Source organism: Protopterus annectens, chromosome 8.part0, assembly GCF_019279795.1.
Source record: "Protopterus annectens isolate FY-2018-M chromosome 8.part0, PAN1.0, whole genome shotgun sequence".
Classification (NCBI taxonomy): Eukaryota; Metazoa; Chordata; order Ceratodontiformes; family Protopteridae; genus Protopterus; species Protopterus annectens.
Genome location: NC_056741.1, coordinates 461,448,547 through 461,468,776, shown reverse-complemented (window position 1 = coordinate 461,468,776; position 20,230 = coordinate 461,448,547). Strand labels below are relative to the sequence as shown.

At 38.7% G+C, this 20,230-nt stretch overlaps 2 protein-coding genes across 4 annotated transcripts in view; one reads left to right on the top strand and one right to left on the bottom strand.

Moving 5' to 3' along the window:
• Positions 1 to 9,137, bottom strand: part of POLR3C (RNA polymerase III subunit C) — an 866,317-nt gene extending 857,180 nt beyond the window's left edge. The window contains exon 1 of one of the 3 annotated variants that reach the window (XM_044079982.1): positions 9,043 to 9,137. The gene's annotated coding sequence lies outside the window, so the exon portion shown is untranslated. Of the gene's footprint in view, positions 1 to 6,209; positions 6,233 to 8,978 lie in introns of those variants that run through there. The other 2 variants (XM_044079981.1, XM_044079983.1) reach the window with 2 other exon arrangements.
• Positions 9,138 to 9,222: 85 nt separating this feature from the next.
• The window catches only part of RNF115 (ring finger protein 115), a 766,070-nt gene continuing 755,062 nt past the window's right edge, over positions 9,223 to 20,230 (top strand). Inside the window, exon 1 of the mRNA XM_044079986.1 lies at positions 9,223 to 9,429. Coding sequence (XP_043935921.1) covers positions 9,352 to 9,429 — 78 coding nt within the window. The 5' untranslated portion in view covers positions 9,223 to 9,351. The remainder of the gene's footprint in view (positions 9,430 to 20,230) is intronic.

The following is a 20,230-nucleotide window of genomic DNA, read 5'->3' as shown; positions in this document are numbered from 1 at the left end:
CTGGGCAGTACTTGTAAGGAAGCTGAATATGCTAAACACTTGCAACAAATGTTTCTTCAATATCTGAGGGTAAATGTTAATTCATCAGCAACATAATTTTTGTAATTATACAATCTATTATAATAGGAACTGCAGTGGTGGTGTTGCGGTAGCGTTGTTGCCTCACAGTAAGACGTTGTCCTGTTCGATTCTCAGCTAGAGCGTCTTCTGTGTGGAGACATGAGTGAATGGGCGTACCTTCGTTGAGGTTGTGCGTCAGGGCCGGCAACTCGGCATGTAAAAATCTACTGCCAATAATTAGCGTCCGGAGTTCCACTGTGGCGACCCCTAACCGGGAAAAGCCGAAAGACACAACATACAATCTATCATAATGGCAATGCTATGCTGGCTATACCAAAGAACCACATAATATTAAAAAGAAGAAGAGGCGGCCACAAGTATATAATGTGTTGTCTTTAAGACTGAATCAAACTAGACGATTTTTTTTTTCAAATGAAAATATTGCTGTTTAAAACTCACTGATACACTATCCAAGCACCTAGGCTGTTAAAAGTTTAAAATATGGAGGATAATGATCAGGTCACCAATCACAGCCTGTTTAGGGAGACATGAATGCCAAAAAATTAACTTTGAGAGCAAAGCTCGAGAGGTGAGGCATACATGCTGAGAACACACAATTAAGAGTTATGACTGGAGACCCGAAAATAATTCTTTGCAGCGCATGGAGCTATGTGCTCCATGTAGAACTAGTTGCAAGAAAAAAAAAAGCACCAAGTGTTTTGCTGGCTTTCAAAGCTATAAAGCACCTGGGCAAGCTCTGTCAGAAAAACAGTGCAACACAGTCCCTTTATGTTTATACTTACCTTGCCCTGCCTCTCACGTCTATATTTTTTCAGAATGTCCAAATTTTTGCTCATGTGTCTGACCTGTTCCTCATACAATTTTAGTTTTTTAGACAAATCACTGAGAACCGAAGTCACTAAATAGTGACATAAATTTGAGTTCCAGACTTTGTATCCTTCAGAAAATGCTGGAGAACACGCATCTTGTTATTCTAGCTTTCTTAGTTTATAAGAAGGACACCTTATCAGTATGGCGAGCAGACAGAAATAAACTATCTTTTTTTTTTATTCTGCCTCTGTCTTTTGCTGGTCAGTACTAGCAGATAAGAGTGCCTAGCTCAAGACTCAACCTTAACAACTTAAGCAGGGGGTGCTTAACATCAGTTAAGATCAGGTCTGGTGCCATAGCAGTGCTTAACCGATTTGTCCTTTTCTGGATACAGGAGGATAATCACCACGCTCCATGCACTACCAGACTGTTAACATAGGCTGATAAGAGAGCATCTACTTGATTAACTATAAAGACCGATACGTTGAAAAAAGTTAAAATTCGAAAATATTAAGCCTCATTTTGGAGTGCAGCATGTGATTATTTCTGCTTGTAATGTGCAGAGGCATAACAGGGTTTTGTTTGAGATAGAGCCCATAACTTGGCACTAAGCTCTTGAGTATACACAAGTCAAGCAGGGTGTTTTGCAACTTAAGTATACAAATACATTAAGCAATATAACTATTTATATGTTAATCACCCCGACTGACTTTAAATAGAATGTATTCATTTATTTTTCCTGTATGTAGTAGATTTTTCAAATACCTACAAATTCCAAACCTTTTCTCTATGCTGAATCCTGACCTTGGTTCCCAAATGAGAGTATAGAGAGAAATTATTCTAGCTCTAGTTGCCAAAAAGCTAAATTTAACTCTGTTAGCTCAAGTTCAAATTAATATAATCATAACAATATGATGACACCATGTTTCCAGAGCAAATGACAAATATGTAAGCATATGCATGTAACAGACTGGGAATTCTTATTATAAATGCAGGCATACAAGAAAATCGTAACAGATCAATTGAGGTTTTAAACTCCTTTTGGCTATTGTTAATATCATTTAGAGAAAACAAAGAAGACATCATGCAACTATTTCCATCCAGTGATTATTCCCTTATCTGTGCCTGATTTTAACGGTTCTTTAAAATCATTCTGTTGCAATGAAATCAATTTTGTCTATAAAAGTTTTTGTATTCTCAGCTTGTCTGAGTTCAGGTCTACAGGCTAAGAGTCACTGTGCTGGTCTGTAAAGACTGGACCTTAATTTCTGAGACATTATCACTGTGGTGTGTCATTAACAGAAGTCAGATATAAGAAGTAGAAGTTAAAACTGTGTGATAGACAATTTCCACTATCCCCTTCTATCTATCACTTTGATTGTTCAGTAAAAAAAGGTATACTGACTGACAGCTAACAGATCTGCATTAGACTACCTTCCATTTGATCAACAATAGCAGCTTCCAGAAGACTGATTATTAGACAAATCTATTTTCTATCCATAACAGGGATCTAGGTATGCCTGAGCAATGCACATAACGAATGGCTCAGATCAGATCTCTTACCATCGCTACATTCAGTGTCTGCCACCATATGACTGAGCAGACGGGTCTGCACACATCCACAGAGTAGTTTCAGTCAATTGTTGGCCACAATGGAGAAAAAAAAATTCTGAAAGGTGCATAGGAAATGCATTGCTTAACCCTCTTCACAAGATATACATGTTAATACAAATCGACTGGAGAAGTCAAAGTGAACAGGTCAGAGGTTTTTGAGGTCTTCTGTCTTTGCCTTGCTCTCACTCAAACGTTATGATAAAAAGATTAGTTAGCTGTGCCGTTACGTGCTCCTGTAATGGATTTATGTATTGTACACAAATTTTAGTAAATGCAATTGCCCCATCTACCTTTAGTTTTAGTCCTTTACAGAACCTTTTCCGCCAATGTAAAAATACCATCTCATAATCCCTTAAAACCCATATTAAACTGTTACGCTGCACTTCTGCTTTTACTTCTGTGAGCAAAAACAAACTATAGTAAAATTTACTTTTTTGTTTTGTTTCTCAGTTATAGTTTTGTTTATGACTATTTATTATGTATCCGTTTGTCTTTCTGTGTTCTATAACACACCTTAGTAATTCATAATTATTCTCATTATTAAACTAATTCTGGCACACACTTCTCAACTGGGACCTTTGCTGCTCCAAATGTATTGCCACTTTTTCTATTTTAACTACTTTTCCCACTCTGTGTTATAATTTTTGAATACTACAAGATTGTTCCCAAACATCGTTGCCTTACTGCAAAGCAACAGGGGTCTGCTTTTTTCTTTTATATTAGAACATGTACTTTATGAAAAGGTTTGCTGTTTCTGTGATGCTAAATGAGTTTTTTTCCTCACTCTTCTTTAACCTCATAGCTACTTGCCTTGGATGTAAGCACCAGCTATATGGCCATCTTCACTCACATGTAATCACACTGAGATCAATGAAGAATATTAGCCCTCGGGTCACAGAATATCGCTACAAGTATCTCTCCTCTTCTATCTTGCAGCACATAATACAGTAATTGCCAGTAACCAACTAGCATTTTGTGACAGCATGTATGCTCATTGGATCCTAATGGAGACGCATATAATTTCTGAGAGGCTTGCTTGACCCTAGTAGTCCCGTTTACCCTAGCTCCATGGCAAATGTCTAAGGTGGGTGCTTTAAGTATTAGCAAAGCCACTTCTACATTTACAATGTCCACTCGTGGAAATGTAGAGATCCCTTGAAATGTCATTGAGATATGCAATGCTAATTCTATCACTCATAACCTGTGGGTTATCATACAGTGCCTTATGTCTGATACTACTCAACTTAATTTCTCCTATATTCAATCCTCTAGGACACCTACTCTTCTCATACAAAAACCTATCGGTAAACCATTTTTTCCTACATGTGCTTTCCACTAAAAATGTACGTTTAATACAGACTTAAATTCCACTATCTCAATTCCAGCAGTATCAGCATCAGACCCGTTTTTACTGTTTTGTACTTGGGCCGGGGTGACACATCAACAGTGCCCATCCCCTAGAGCCAATGTTATAGCAAAAAGAAATGTATAATTCTAACATTTAAACAAAAGTTGTACTGTTTTATACTTTTATAAGCTCCATATGACCCTCTGGTAATGTAAAGTGCAATCTTAGTCTGTGACTGATAACATTGTCAAAGACCCCTCTGGTAACTTGCTCCCCTCTTGCCCAGATGGGGTGCACTCTACCATCTCAGACAATTACACTTGGTGACCTAGAAATCATCTAACCTTTTCTCCTCCAACCTATAGATTACATAAGAGGGCAGGTGCAGCTGCTATATTTTACAGCGATAATCCCATCTGCTTCCTATCCGACTTGCAAAGTCTTTATTCAAATGAGACAGAGTCCTTACTCACAAACATCAAAATCAGTTCACATACATGACTTTCTGTTATTTGCGTGTACACCTCCTCAGCTAAGGATGCAGCTGTTTGTTATGAAACTATACATGTTAAGTCTGAACTTTTTATTATGGTTTATTTTTTCACAGACTGGAATATCTCCAGTGACCTAGTCAGTCATTCAGCCTTCCCTTTCTATGCTTTTATCCAACTTATATCTAGAACAACTTGTATGGAAATAAAAAAAGCTCATGACAGTATCTTGACCAGATATTTATTAGTAAACCCCTCCCTCAGGAAACATTATTTTTTACTGGTGTTACTAGCAGATGTTACTAATGATTATTTTCCATTTTTGTAGTGCAGAATCAAACTAAACAGTCTATAAAGTACAGAGACGTTGTATTTCAAGAAATAAAAAAAAAATCACCCCTACCATTTTAGAACAGCTTTCAAATCTTCTGAGTGGGCACCTCTACAAAAGCTCCTTGTGACAAAGCACTTTATTGTCTTAGTTGAGGCATCCTAAATACTCTAAGCCAATTTCCCCTCTGTGCAAATAACTTATAAGAGCCAAAAAAAATCTTCCCTGGATTACAAACTATATTGTAAAGTAGTATTTAATAGTGACCATGTATGGATTACTTAACTATAAAAAAACAGAAACTATAGTAACCTGTTGAAATGCTGCACATAAACAAGTAAAACCCATCATTCTGGACAGTAAAGTAGTTTCTATCTTAATATATAAATGCAACATTTTTGGTTCCATGCACAGCTATCAACTACTCTGCTTCCTCTCCCATCTCTCTCACTTTCCCAAGTGCTGCCTCACACGAGGAAAGGAGACTGAGGAATACTACAGGAATGAGGCAGCCATCGGTGGTCACAGAAAGCAGCTATGAAGCAGAGCTAGTGGACAGTAACATTACATATTCTGGTGAGAGGGCTTTTTTAAACTTTCTGCCTTCCTCCAGTGTGCCCATGTCTCAGCATTGAAAGTGACTGAGCTATTCTGTGTGGCCAATGAGGACTTACCCACCCAAGGTCTACTAGTGGCCATGACTCTTCAACAGACCTTCATGTCCTAGCTTTGCAAACTTCTCCATGTCCTGGCCTCCACAAGGGCTCAAAGGATTTACAAATCACAAATTTTCCCCAAAAGATGAGTATGCCCAACCTCCTTACTAGCTCTGCCAAGCGCAAAGCTGCTAATCAAACTCATGTCGCTTGGGCCACAGTTAGGGCTTCATTTCTCTATGTCACCACAGCTAAAATTATGGAAAGCTGTAGATCAACTCCTTTACCATGGACTATACCTGACCACCCCAGTAACAACAAGGTTGCTCAGTAAATTTTCTTCAAACACTTCCAGGATTCACTTCAAAACTCATACCAGGTGATTCCAAATCTAATTCCAACACATCTACTAGTTTTAACATTAATAACTGAACACCACATACTGTTCAAATCCATCAGGTAATCAAATACTTAAAGAAACAAAAACTTGGAGGGTGCAGTCCTTGACTTTAGTGGAATACCTTTACTGACAGCAAGATAAGGGCAAGTATGTTAGCACCATCCTTCTAGACCTCTGCAAAGTCTATGACACAGTTTTTCATACCATGCTCATTATATGCGGAGTTGTCTCTCGTTTCACAAGTACATCAAGATGGTGCTCATAAAGAAAGTGGATGCAAGCCATTGGATGGAATGCAGCAATATCTACTCTCTTCATTAAATCCTGGAGTTATCCAAGGATCTGTGCTACAGCCTCTGCTGTTAACATGATTAGTGAATAAGTTTTTTTATTCTTCCAGTAGTTATATTGTCAACTCCACAATTGCTTTAGCAAAATACTTACTAGAGACCACAAATATTTAATTATACTTTCTTACCTTAGAAATATGGCTCTACTGAAAATATCTGCATTCCGGTGAATCAGTGACTAAGATACTGCTGTTCTTTTCCCAAGTCATCAAAACCTGCTCCATCCAACACTCTTTCCCTCCAGCATTACCAAATACCCTATCATCACCAAAACAGGTGGTTAACATTCATGACAGCATTTACTTTAACTGCCACTGAAGAAGTCCCATCTGCCAACCTACTAGAATGCATTATAAACAACCAAATTTTGCAATTAAAAAATATATTACATAGATTAGCACAATTTGGATTTTTTTTAACATTTTAGCATCAGCTGCGCTTTACAAACCCAACCCTACTAAATGTAATTTGTGTTTCAGTCTTGAATTGGTACACAGAGTTAACATCGCAAATTAGTATAGAATCATCTGTACACTGAATTACAGATTCATTCTCAACAATCTTCTGCAAATCACTGGAAAATATGTTAAAGAGTAAAGGTCCATTGGTAGAACATGGAGAGACTCCTAGTGTAGTAGAGGTATATGTCTGAGTGGCTATCATTCCAAATCACCGTTTAACACTATTCAGAACTTTTGGACTATTTAAGGTCTTGGATGGATGAATTCATTTGTTTAACTTTATTAAATATACATCAAATCAATAAATATTGTAGACTTCAGTAAATTATGAATAAGACATGAATTTACTGTACTTCTGAAAAAAATATACGGGGATGGTGGCATTACTAAGACCTGGACAAAACCAATGCTGAGTTGGTGATCGAAAATTGTTGTTAAAAAGCAGTCTAAAAGTTGTTTAAATATACACTTTAAGATATCGGATAAAGAAAACAACATTGTTATTGTTCTAATGTTAGAAATGCTATGATCTTGGCTCTTTTGTGCTCTGAGATAATGAGACTGCTTCCATTGTTTAGGTTCAGATTGTTCTCTTTCAGATAATAACAGTAATTATATTCTAAACTTAAATAAGCGATAGTGTGAGCTGCTTTTCTAAGGTGCTCAATGGAAGTTGTAAACATTAGTCTTTTTAGATTTTTTTTTTTATTACTTGATAAGTGGAAATGTCTGTAAGACTGAATTGAGAGGAGGGTAAGTTAGCCTTAACAGTAGTACTAGTGAATTCATCTGGCTAGGAAACTCCAGGAGGATTATGTCTAATGTTCTAATTAATGAACTATTTAAGAGCTTTACTGTGTTTAAAACTTTTGAACCCTGAATGTGTATACTGAGGTGCTAGTTCATTTTTGTTTTTGATACATTGTTCCTGGTTTCTAATAAAGTTGCTTTTTTGTGCCAAGGGTTTTTTTTTCTAAATTTTGGAATGTGGAAGAGCTTTCATTTATCAACAGTCATGACAGCTCTGTTCATGATATTGGCAAACATACTTTTGCCAAGGCTGTATTATCTAGTCATCTTTGTTCCACAGTCTGCACTCAGTGTGTTTAATGTCACGTCTATAAACTTCAACTTATGAATACTTTATCTATTGACAATGTCAGTTTTCAGCTTGTTAAGGCTATCTGAATATTTGCACTAAGTATGCATAAGTTCACACTGTATGAACTGAAGCTGAATTTTTACTTAGTTAATATGTTATGCTTCTGTATTAAACTTTGGAATAACTTTAACTGTAACCATATTATGTCTATGTGGTGCTTTTCTCCCATGGCTTCCACTGAAAATGGGTTATTATCCTAGTCTGACTCTACCTGTAAACAAATGTTAAATAAATAAATTGCCATTATACCACCACTATACTATGCATTGTCACAGTACAATTACTGTGTTAGTGTCTATTACATATACAGAGACTGCATTAATTACACGTTGTTCTGTTTTTGTCTGTAGATTTTCTTCCCTGACTCCACTAACAATTGAGTCTATAGACACTATGACAGATCCGTACATCACTGTAGTATGAATAAATCACACTGAATCCTTACATACTGATTTCTAAAGGTATTCACTCTGGTTTCCTCTTTACAACAAAGCCTACTCTAGTCTAACCTAACCTAATACTGTAGAGTCATAAGGAATAGTGGACTCAATATCAGGTTGGTATATTAATAAAACACATGTCATTTAATGATGAAAATACGTCCATAAATGTGTGCATATAGTAACTACCAAAAACTAGTCCGAATACCAGTATAAGCACTGGAGTGCGTGCTAAAAACAGTACAACACACCCCTCAACCGCGGTTAAAACTCGAAGTTTTACCGTAATCTCCAAATAAACACACGCATGCATCTCATACCTCTCAACCTCTTAGCACTCTTGGACAAAGACTAAAATAATGAGGGGACAAACGTCCAAAGTTATACGTACAAATTAAAAAAAAAACTGCTCCTATAAAATTACTGGAACAACGGGAATTGGGATAGCATGCATTTTCTGAGAGGTCTGAAACTCAAACCTATCCCATTATTTTGTGACTTAAATATTCAGTGATTTGCAACAAAATCACAAGGAGGGTAGACTAAAAACAGGAGGCAAAAATCTGGACAGCTGAGATTATGCTACCAGATGGACAATGAATTATCCTCCTGTCTTCGTTTGCAACATCTCTTCTTTGCTCTCTGAAATCTCACTAGTTATAAAATCATACAATCACTATTAAAAAATATCTATCTAAATGTATGTTAGAACATCAACAAATCCACCTAAGCACACATTTAAACAAAACACTCAGGCGTAACAAAGATAATGTGAACCAATTCGCCCTACAAATACCATCACAAACAGACTAAAATTTAACAAAAAGCACTCACCAGACACACTCCTAACCAATTTGAAAGTTGTGTTACAGGAGCACTGACAACTTCCGGGTCCTACCTTATTGCTTCCTCTATAAGTCTACATAATACTGTTTAATGATGTAATTTTCCTTTCAGAAATAACTTCATCAACAGCCTGCACATCAGATGATGAACGAATACACTTGTTTTAGCAATATGAGTCTGTGTGTAACGTTGATCGGTTAGTTCTATATTCTTTTATTACTACAACTAAAGTTGGCTACTACATCCCAAAACACAGAAACCCTAGCGGTAAATTTCCAATCTGGCTGTTTCCGACTGCTTCTGTGGGTTGACGTCACTGGTTGAAGGATTCGAAGGGGAGTGGTTTTTGGAGGAAATCAAGATGGCGGAGGCAGCGGCTGTGTCACATCATCGGTTCTTTTGCCATTGCTGTAAAGGAGAGGTCAACCCTAAACTCCCGGTAAGGGATTGTTGAAATATTTCGGGTATTGTCTTGGCTTGTGATTATGCCGTTAAGTTTCAGAGTATGTACTAAGTAGATGCTAGAATCGCTGAAGGGGGAGGGGAGAACAGTTTGTTTTGGGGACGGACGAACGGAGGTATTGGTAACAGATCGTATTCCGGGTATTGTTTTCGGATCTGCGGGTGTAAAGTGATTTATGTCAGTTTTATTGCCAGACATTACACAGGTTATAGTAGTACCAAAACTGTTTTAAGATGGACAGTGGGTGACGTATGATACCAGAGTTCGTTCTTTAAGGGGTATCCAATGCCGTTGCTACTATGTAAAATGGAGAACTGACAGTTTTTAAACTGTTTTGTCATCCCTAAAAATGTATATTACTTGATGCTGCATAATTAATACGGTGCCGTATTTTTATTTAGTTGTTTGAACTTTAGTTGCTGTAGATCGAGCCACTGCGTGTAACTGCAATCGAGGTTGTCCACCTCTTACATTTTAATTCTCGTTATTTTGCTATAAAATTAATAAATATTTGCTTTCATAGTAATGATATATGTCCTTATGTGCATTCTCGTTGGCAGTTATGTAGTTGTCAGTGCTGTAACTTGGTAGGAAATGTGTTAAACCGAAAGTAGAGTTTTGTAGGTGTAATGTATATGTCAAATAATCTTCCCTCCCGTTTACCTTATTACTGCGTACTGCTTAGTACTGGAGTCGTGTTCTCTTGAATGAAATCTTGACTGAGTACCATTCTTGCTAACTGTGCTGTTTGGAGGAGTTTAAAGTCCTCACGTATAACAAGTATAATATTTAAGTAATTTATAAGGTGCTGCTCTGTGTAACTGTTGTAGTGAAAGCATTCAGAAGTATTTTCGAATTGAAAAATAAAACAAAATGTTTTATTATTGTAAGGAAAGGAAGTATGTAATGTTACTGCTTATTTATGTTACTGCTTATTTATGTTATGGGTGCTAGCTTTGATATGCAGAAGAAAATCATCACACCTTTTGACTGTCTTGAAAAGGACTATAAACAGCTGTTCATTTAAGTATATGCAGATTGTTGGCTATTCTTTAGTGTGTGTGACTATTCACTAGTGTGCCTAGGTCATTCATTGTTAGGTTGTTTCTCTCACTTCACAGCATCTCATTTTGTGTCATCCTACTTTACAGTTTAAGGAACAACATGTTCTTTAGCTGTCAAGTATGGGTAATGTTGGTAGCATGTGTCAATACTGGTTCTGACTACTAACTCTTTAGCGTAATCACTAGTGTCTTGCCCTTCATTTTTTTTTTTCGTAGGCCAGTTTTTGTCCTACGCTGCAGGATATTCATTTAGCCTAATCCAAACAGTTCTGTAAGGAATATAGAACACTTTGGCTGAAATCCAGCAGTCTGTGTTCGTGCATACCTTCCTAATAACATATGGTTTGGAACTCTTACAACTTTGGATCTTGGTGCTGAAATGTTAGGAATGAAACCGTACTTATTCCCGGTACTGAGTTTATCTTTTTTTTCCCCCTTCTTCTGTTATGTTTGCTGCCTAGCTCTCTCTTGGGTCTGTTGGTTTGGTATTGTATTGTATTTAAGACCAACCCAATTTTTTTCTCTTCTGTGTGACTTGGTTGAAAAGGACTTTGCAAGGACTTGGTCTTGATTTCTAATTTAAGAGTTTTGGGTGAATTTCCCTAGGTCCTTGATGCCTTGCTAGTGTTGGTGCAGTGTTCTCTAGCACTTACCTTTTGCTGATGTGGTTCACCTTTTCATTCTAATTGTTCCTCCTTTTTATTAAGAAGCTTTTGTATATCTGTTTTATCTGTCTTGACTCATTTTGGGTTTACTTTAAACTCCTTTCCTTGTAACCTCTTCTCATTTTAGTGTTCGGGAGAAGAGACCAGTTCAGTGGATGGGAAAGAATGGTTTTCCAAGTGGCTGTTTTTATAAGCTCGTTTTGTAGTCCAAAGTTATTGTTTCACGTGTTTAATGTTGACATTTCACTTTGAGAAAACATTTAGGATAAAACATTGTGTATTTCCTGTTGGATCTGGGCTTCCGAAATGAATCCTTGACATTTTCACTGACATAATTGTGATAGGGTGGACTGCTTGCCTCCCATTGATGCGATTAATAAATTTTGCAGCAACTGTGATTCCCCTATCTTAATTTTTTTCCAGATTGGATGAGTGGAAATAGTTTTTTTTTTTTTTTTCCCTCGAATTTATGTGGATATGTGTGTGTCCATGTCTGCCTATTTATACAAGCGTGTGTGTGTATGTATGTAGTGTCTGTGTAAATACATACACAACAGTGAGTTGTGTATAAAAAGTAAAATTACTGTAACCGTAAAATTCAAAATTTTTACTAAATATAGATTCATTTCTGCATACTAGGCTAATGACTGCTGTGGCCTTTTTAAGCCTAGCTGTACATCCCATATCTGACATGTTCCGGTACTGTTGGTTGTATAAGCAGGGGCTTAAGAGCTGAAATATTTACAAGCAGGGACTTGAAAATGAACCATTTATAGGCTGCCTGTGTCCATTGGCTATATAGGTCCAAACCAGGGATGGATTTCTGGTTCCCTATCCAGCTGTCCAAGTCGCATTTGAATTGGGTTGTGAAAGTGCTGTTTTATAAGAAGTTTTGCAAGAGGTTTCATCATTTCTTTAGATGGGATTCATTCTTTCATAGGTAGGTACTAGGCTAGCTGCCCTTGTGGGACATTAAGCCTAACAAGTTTCCCTTTTTGTGTTTGAAATAATTTACTCCATTTAGTTGTAGATTGGCCTTGCCCTTATGGTCAGTATTTGTATATTATCCTGAATGAATGAGAATAACCGAGAACACATAATTTGAGGGGACCCATGTGTGGGATAAAGCATTTAGGTGCTGCCTCCGTCCGTTATGAATTGGGGGGGGGGGCAGTGCTGGGGTAAACTTTTTCTTTCCCATCCATAGGTCTAAGTTGCACTCAAATATGGACAAGAATTAACTTTTGTTATATGTGGATGGAGGATCTTTTCCAGAGCAGTGGTATCCTTTCCATTTGTTAAAACATCAAATATGAGGCACAATATAATTTGGAAGTATATTAACATTAGGTAATGGTTGGGGTGGGCTAATTTGTGCCACCTCAATCGGTTGCCTTGTGGATCTTATGAGTCAATCGGTTAATAAGCAATTTCTGTAGGTAGAAGTGTCATCTGTGTTCCAGCAGTGCCAGTAGGAGTCCACTTCCTCAGACGGGTATTGGGTTGTTGGATGGCAATAGGGTTATGAGCATTTTTATAAGTTCAGATGAGGCTGTTGATCAGGCAGATCATTTATTACCTTGCCACAAAGTCTATTCTACTAATATCTTAAAACCTGAATAAGTACTGCCAAATTTCATTCCCTTTCAGTGAGAGTTTAAGGGGTCAGACCAGTTATGAGTGTATATATTTCTATCCATTTATCTCATTGCTCCTTAAGAGGGCCAGGAAGCTAGTATGTTGTATAGGTTCATAAATGTTTACTAGGATGATGACCACAAAAGCATAGCCATGCATCCCAAATCTCTGACAAGTTCTGATACCCTTGATAAGTGTAAGCAGGGGCTTGGAGGTGAAACATTTACAGATTGCCCATGTCCATTAGAGACATAAGTGCCAAGCCAGGGATGAGTTTCCTGTTCCCCATCTAATTGTCCAAGTTGCACTTGAATTGGGTTAAGGAGGAACTCTGCTTCACACGGGTGGGAAGACTGGGTAATCTCTGGGATTCATACTGGTCTCTCCAGCAGGTCCTATTTATACCCCAGGCAAGGTTCAAGTCCTTAGAATGGGTAATTCTGGCACTGTTTGTTTTGCAGATATGCAGGAGGTCCATCAGAGTGGGGTCTGATAATGCCCTGTATGTCGGGCATAGATCTCCCCATAAAAGCACGTAGGAGACGGAATACAAGGATAGAGCTTTGAGGTGCTCTGCATAGGACATTTTATTTAAGCCCTGTATTCTTTTGGTGAGGAAGCTCTGGACATTCCAATTATTGGATATGCCTGGTTAGGTATTTACTAAAGGGGTGTTATAATCAATGATGGGTCTGACGAATGCTGAATACAGTGGTGCAATGACTTCCTTGAACTTGGATGCCATACCTTTGTCTATAAATTGGACAACATAGAATGATTTTCTCACTACAGTAGACGTGTAATGGTCAAAGGCTAGATTACTGTCTGTTTGTGTCCCTAAGTCCCTGATTACTGGGCTAACTCTAAGGGGTGTGTTGTCAGTATGGTAGTTACTAGGGGTGGATGACCTCCCGAAGGATACTATCATGCATTTCTTGACATTTAGTTTTAGTCTATGGCTCTGACATCAGTTTGTCCATCCTGGAGAACATTTGTGTCAAGTGTGGGATGCAATGACAGCTCCTAATTTGCAATTATCTGTAAATTTTAGTCAGCCAGAGGCCACTGACATTGGCCTGGACTTCAAAGAAGTATATGCCAAAAAGGAGTGGTCCAAGAACTTATCCCTGAGGGACTCAACTTGAGGCTGGCCTCTTTGTAGAGGTGGACATCCCAATTCTGACGTTCTGGGTCCTGTCTGTGAGCCAGTTGGCTATCCACCGGGTGACATAAGAGTTTATACCTAACCTCTTGAGTTTGTCAACAGTGCATGACTGGGGTATTATTCAGTATTATTCAAATGTCTTGGCCAGGTCAAGGTAGGCAGTGTGAACCGTATTGCCCTCATCCATTGCTTTTGTGACCTTCTCAAAGAAGTCCACCAGGTTGAATAGGCATGATCTGCCCTTGACGAAACCAAACTGAGTCGAGTCCAGTGTCTGGAGGTTTACTATATCACTACTGATAATTTTCATGATAATTCTTTCCATGTCTTTACATGCAAGACTAGTGAGACTTATGAGTCTTTAGTTTCCAAGGTCTGTAGATGGCTTACCTTTATGCAGAGGAATGACTGTTGCTATTTTCCATTCATGAGGCTTGAAGCCTGTTTGTAGGCTATAGTTAAATAGCAATTCCAGAGGCTCTTGATAGGTCATGTTTCATGCTATTTATAAGGCATCCTGGAATAGTGTCTGCGCCCATTGATGCAGTGTTCTTGGCCGTAGAGCATTAAGGACTTGTTCCCTAGTGATTGCAGGGGGAGTTATATTAGATGGTATTTCCTAAGGGAAGGGTGAGGGGAGAGAGGATGGTAGATTTGAAGCTAAATTTATTGGCCAGTAGGTTTGCTATATCTTCTGGCTCGGTATAGGTGGCTTCATTTACAATGAGCTCTTTACACAGTTGTGTATTTTCTTTGAGGTTGCGGACATAGCTGAAGGATGCCTTTGTAGTTTTCCTTGACCTGGGAGGCCAATTTCACCTCAGATTTGGCTTTGGCAGGCTTTGTTTTTATTTGTCCTCTAAGAGGTTTGTTTAGTTTGAGGGTTATTTAATCCTGCTAGGTGCTGCACCTCCTCATTTTGCCATGATTTTCTTCCTTCTGTTGTACAGTCTATTGATTTTGTGAGTCCACCAGGATGGCTTGTTTTTTGAGTTCGTTCTGTAATTCTTTCTCATGGATACAGCTGCCTCTATGCAGCTTTTAACATGCTTGTACAGGGTTTCTGTGAACAGTTCTGCATAGGCAGCAGTGTTCTCAGGATTTTGGGGGCTTGAAGGTATGTTTAAAGGAAGCTTATTCAATTACAAAGGATTCATTGACGGCTAAAGACATCCGTCTCAATACCAAGTCGTATTTATGCTGTGGTAGAATTTTCACCTTCTCTGGGTGCTTAAGTAGTTTGTTTTTGTAGATGTGTAGGAGGTTGTATAGTACTGTATCTTAGAGGCTGAGGCAGAGTCCCCCATTGAGAGTCTAAAGCAAAAAAAGTGCATTAAGGCTGTTTACATACCACAAGAAAGTGGTGTCTTTGATCTTTTTAGTGAAGAAATGCTTTTTTTGACGTACATATGGAAAGGGGCCTTGTTCTGTTGTTGGTGTGGAGGGGGGCGTGGAGAGTGTATTAGAAAGGAATGATAACTTCTTTTGACTAGAAGGTATGGCTGTTGTAATTGCACTAACTAAATAGGATTTCAGTTTTCATAGGCATGTGATTTTTGTGGTAGGTGCATGGGTGCCCTTGTTTGCTGTACTATCTTTCTTGCCATTTAGAGTAAATCCATGGTCCAGGTATAACTTGTTTGTATGTATTCGTCCCTCCCGGAGAATCTGGAAGTCAGTCGGAAAATGCATGACTGTTCCAAGTTAGCAATCCTCTGCAAACCTGGTCAACCACAGGCAGGTGACGACGGTCTTGACATCAGAGAAGTCAAACATGATGAGAAGCAGCCCACTGACAGTCCCCAGTGAAACGCCACTAGTAACCCCCTTTTTGAAGAGACTGTGCCCCTATTTGGCAAACTGGATTACTGACAAAACTGTCTATCAGATAACATAGGGGATTACATTATATTTCATTTCATTAGATTAATACTGTCTGATGGTGCCAAGACTCCTTGTCCAGTTTGAGGTAAAAAAACTGTGAACCAGTTTGCTTGCATCCAGTGAATCACTGACTACACAAAGAAATCCACTAACTTTAGGATGCAAGGTCTGCCTTTAATGAACCCAGATTAGTTTGAGTCAAGGGACTGTAAACTGGTGATGCCCTTTGGGCCACAGCAGTTCTCCACACCTCTGTCACATCCAGTGGATAGGCTGAGAGTGAGTAGGTCCAGTGACAAGTCTATAAGGCTGTGCTTGATGCTGACAAGAAGGCTGCCTGGCAGACTGGCGGGAACCATGGAGCTTGTGTTTCTGGCCTTTTATAGCTCCTCAGGAAGTGCTCCAAAATGAGTAGGTGCACTTGGATGCTGATGTGTGGGGCAGAGTTAAATTTAGCTCGGAATTTAATATCTGCTGATATGTTGGCTATGTCTTCCTGGAATGAGTATGATGAAGTGATGTATCAGTTTAGTGCATTGCTGGGTGTAGCTTCTAAGGTTTCTGACATAGTTAACATGGTCATGGTTTGGTGGCAATTTTCAGTTCACACAACTGTAGGATTTGATTTTTATTTATTTTCATCTCCAAATTCTTCTTTTCGTATTTATTTCTAGAGGTTGGGGGTTTAAATTTGATCTCGGGACAATGTTTCTTCACCTGTTGTATAGTTGGTTTATACTAGGGTTCCTCTGAAGGGGTTTATTCCCAAACTTGACAGTGTTCATTTTTGGGGGGAGGGGCAGCGGTGCCATAATGCATATAGTTAGGTGAGCATACAAACTGTTTTGAGATTGTAGTGGTGTGTGAGATTGTGTCATCAAAGAGAGAGGGGTGCTTAACTTTCATTGACTCATCATCTGACTGTAATAGAGTTGCTTTAGAATACTCTATATAAAGACAGAAGGTTTGATGGCAAGTCAGGTTTTACCCTTGTAGTGAATTTAATTGAAAGGTTGTTTGATCTGACCAGTGAATGGGCAATGGAGCAGCTACATATGTAGAACATGGTGGTGTTATATTGGTAAGGTCCAGATCAGTATTTTTGATCACTAATCCCCCTATTTGGGACATGGAGTAGTGGCTTTAGGAGAAATCTGAGTGTTGTACACAGTTTGTAGTAGTGTATGTTTCCCAGAAGGATAGCTGATGTCCTCCAGGAGAATAGTTTTGTGTTCAATGGGGAGAGTACAGCTTGTTTAGACATGCCTTGTGAGTTGCGGGTGTAATGGAGGAGGTATAGTAGTTTGACTACAATGTGATAGAAAAAAAACATTTAAGTGGGATATGGATGTGCTCAAGGTCACTGTTCTAGCTTATGAGTTTAGAAGTTTAGATGTGATCTGGCTTATTAGGGATACAGACACTCCTCTTTCCATCAACATGGTCATTTCAAAGTTGTCTGAAAGAGGGGTTGGCACTGAAACTCAGCAATGTGGGAGTACTTTAACTACACTGAAAGAATGTTTGTGCTGATATCTACATTTTTCAAAAATCAGGAAGACCTGCAGAGAGTGAACATTCTTGTTAGGCTTTTAGCATTGGGTTGTACCACCTTTTATGTAGCTCCATTATGTCCCTCTTCATGTGATCAAAGGAGGTGTGTACAAAGTCTTCACTCCCAAATGCCCAGTAACCAGCTCTTATAACTTGGATGAACAGACCTGAGAGCTGTAGTGACATGGAGGCTTCTAGCTCCTAAGAGACTGCTTACTGAAACCTTGTTCTTGCTCAGACTGGTGCTTTTGTGTGTCTCACTATATAGTCAGCCAGCCTGTGACTGGCATTACCGAATGTGTTGGTTTGACCTTGCTGCCTTAAGGATATTGGCCTGCTAGCTTGGTGTCGCTCTTTGCTCTTCTACTGTTGTCTGTAGGTGTGATGCTGAGTGCCTTGTGCACCTGTCTATGTCTTGAGGGCATTTGAGGTTTGGGTTGATTTATTTCTTAAGCTCCTCGCATGCAAGATGGCTTATTTGCTGATTTTAAAGCAATGTGGATATGGTTTTGTAAGGTGAGTGTCATTACTGCTAACCTGGTGAGTACTGCCAATAAGTTTTTGAAGAGAGGTTGACTTCCAAGTTTAGTAAATGCTTGCATCTTTGCCATACAAGTTCATCTAGTAGAATAAGCAAATAGTTGTTGGTAAGCGTGAGGCACCTGCTACATTGGCTCGAGGTGCCTAGTGCTCTTAGTTTGGCTACAGGTTAATGTGTGAGAGTGCGACCTCATGGCTCATAGTGTCTGGTGTGTGTGGAATATGCTGATTCGGTTTGTTTTAGAGCTGCTTTTAAGTAGGAAAAGAGAGCAGGATATTTAATGAAGTAAGACTACAATAGAAAGACAAGGGGTAGAAGAGCAGTAAGATGGTACAGTTTACTCATCAGTGATGGGTGTTATACATAGTTGTTGTAAAGTACCTTGGCAGGTCCGACTTCATTGGCACAACTTGAGAATTGCATTTGAAGCGATAATCACTTTTTATAGTTTATATTCTGGCTGAACTTGCACAACAAGCGAGTTGCAAAGTGGTGAATAGCAGCAACAATAATGTAATCACAATTACAATGGGGTCAGCCTCAGTAAATGGTCTAAAAGTATAGTGGTTAAGCAATCCAGCACTGTTTCCGCAATAACAGTGTAGTAAGCAGCTAAACAGTCTGACAGTGTCCACAAGAGCTGAGGGTTGTATGGCAGTAAGTCGGTAACTGCAGTTTTAAAACAGAGTAAAATAATAGCAGAAACACAGTTTGTGAATACAATATGGCTCCCATTTAACAAACATGGATGTCATTTTAATTACAGTGCAGTCAGTAGCAGCAAAAAGGGATATAAAACCTATAAAAAATGAGCAACAACTTTCTGAATTGTGCAAGCATTGACTGTCAAGTTTGGCCCGGATACTACAACAGTAGACAGACGAAATTGAGAAGTGTACAGTATGCTTGTAGCAAGAGCAAAATAATATAGTGAACTGTGTGCAAGGAGGTTCAGCAGCTTCAACTCTCTGTCTGCATAGCTTTGTTCAAGTGTCTGCACCTGTACTTGGTTGAATATTTTCTTTTTGTTGTTTTTAAGTAAATGTGCTTGGCACACAGTGAAGTGTCAAATATAACACACACCTCTTTTTTTCTGTTTGCAAAGATAGAAGGTGAGAACACTTGCTTTTATTGAAAATTGTTAAAAATGTGCAACTACACTGTGGAATACTCGACACTTGTCAGGTGTTGTGGGGTCAGGTTTTGAGGTCCGGTCTAAATAGATGCTTGTTAACCAAGTATAACTTCAACATCTGCAAATGCACAGAGTTTAAAAAAAATGAACCTGAACAACAAAAGCAGTTAAGTAATGAGCTTTTAAAACAGTTCATGTTTCTGAATAGATCATCTTAGGACATTGAAGTGGCACTTCAGTTGCCATGATCTAGTACATTGTTTAAAAATAATTAAATACAATTCGGGATCCCACTCTTTTTTTTAAAGTGGTCAGTAACTGTGCTGGCGATGAAAAAAAAACTACAGTAAAAGGGTTGAACAATTAAGTTGGCCAAGTGGTGGAAAAGAGTATGTAAACGCCAAAGGAGGGAATCTGTCAGTCTGTGGGTGCATCGTATGTATATGTGATGTATGATTGACTGTCAACACACACACACACACGAGATATGCATATTCACAAAATTAAATATAAAATGTGTAGGTCCATATTGTAATTCTGTTTGTTTTGTTTTATCAGGTAAGTGTTCTGGCCCCCAGACCCTTTATCGCACACGTGTGTGTGTTGGTTTGTAGAAATACAGTTTCCCAGGCTGGCCAGCATCTCTGTGAGATGCTAAGAACAAGGTGCACAGTAAGTAAGTAATAGCAGCTGTAGCTTCACCTGATGCATTGGGCAAGAGAGGAATAAAAAGTATAACCAGTGCGAACGAGAAAAGTGTACTTTAAGCTTTTGAATGTTTCAGCAGTCTCTCTAGCCTTCAATAAGGCCAACACATTAAGATGTTTCACTTACAGCTGGAACTCTGAAACATTTTATCATTTTGTACATGTTAAGTTGTCAATCTCGCCTTCATTCTTGCTGGATGGGTTCGGAGCCGATCCTCGGCACCGACTCGGCACTTGCTTAGCTTGAGAACTCCTTTTACCAGCTCGAGGCAACCCTATATCCCATGATGCAAGGCGGAACTACCTCAGATCTCGTTTGCCGCTTTGCGAAGAGGTCTCCTTTTTTGCCAGCTGAGGTAAGTTTGAGTTTTCAAACAGCTTTAGTCAGGGTTTATCTTCCCCTTTTTCCTTTTTTTAGTGTATA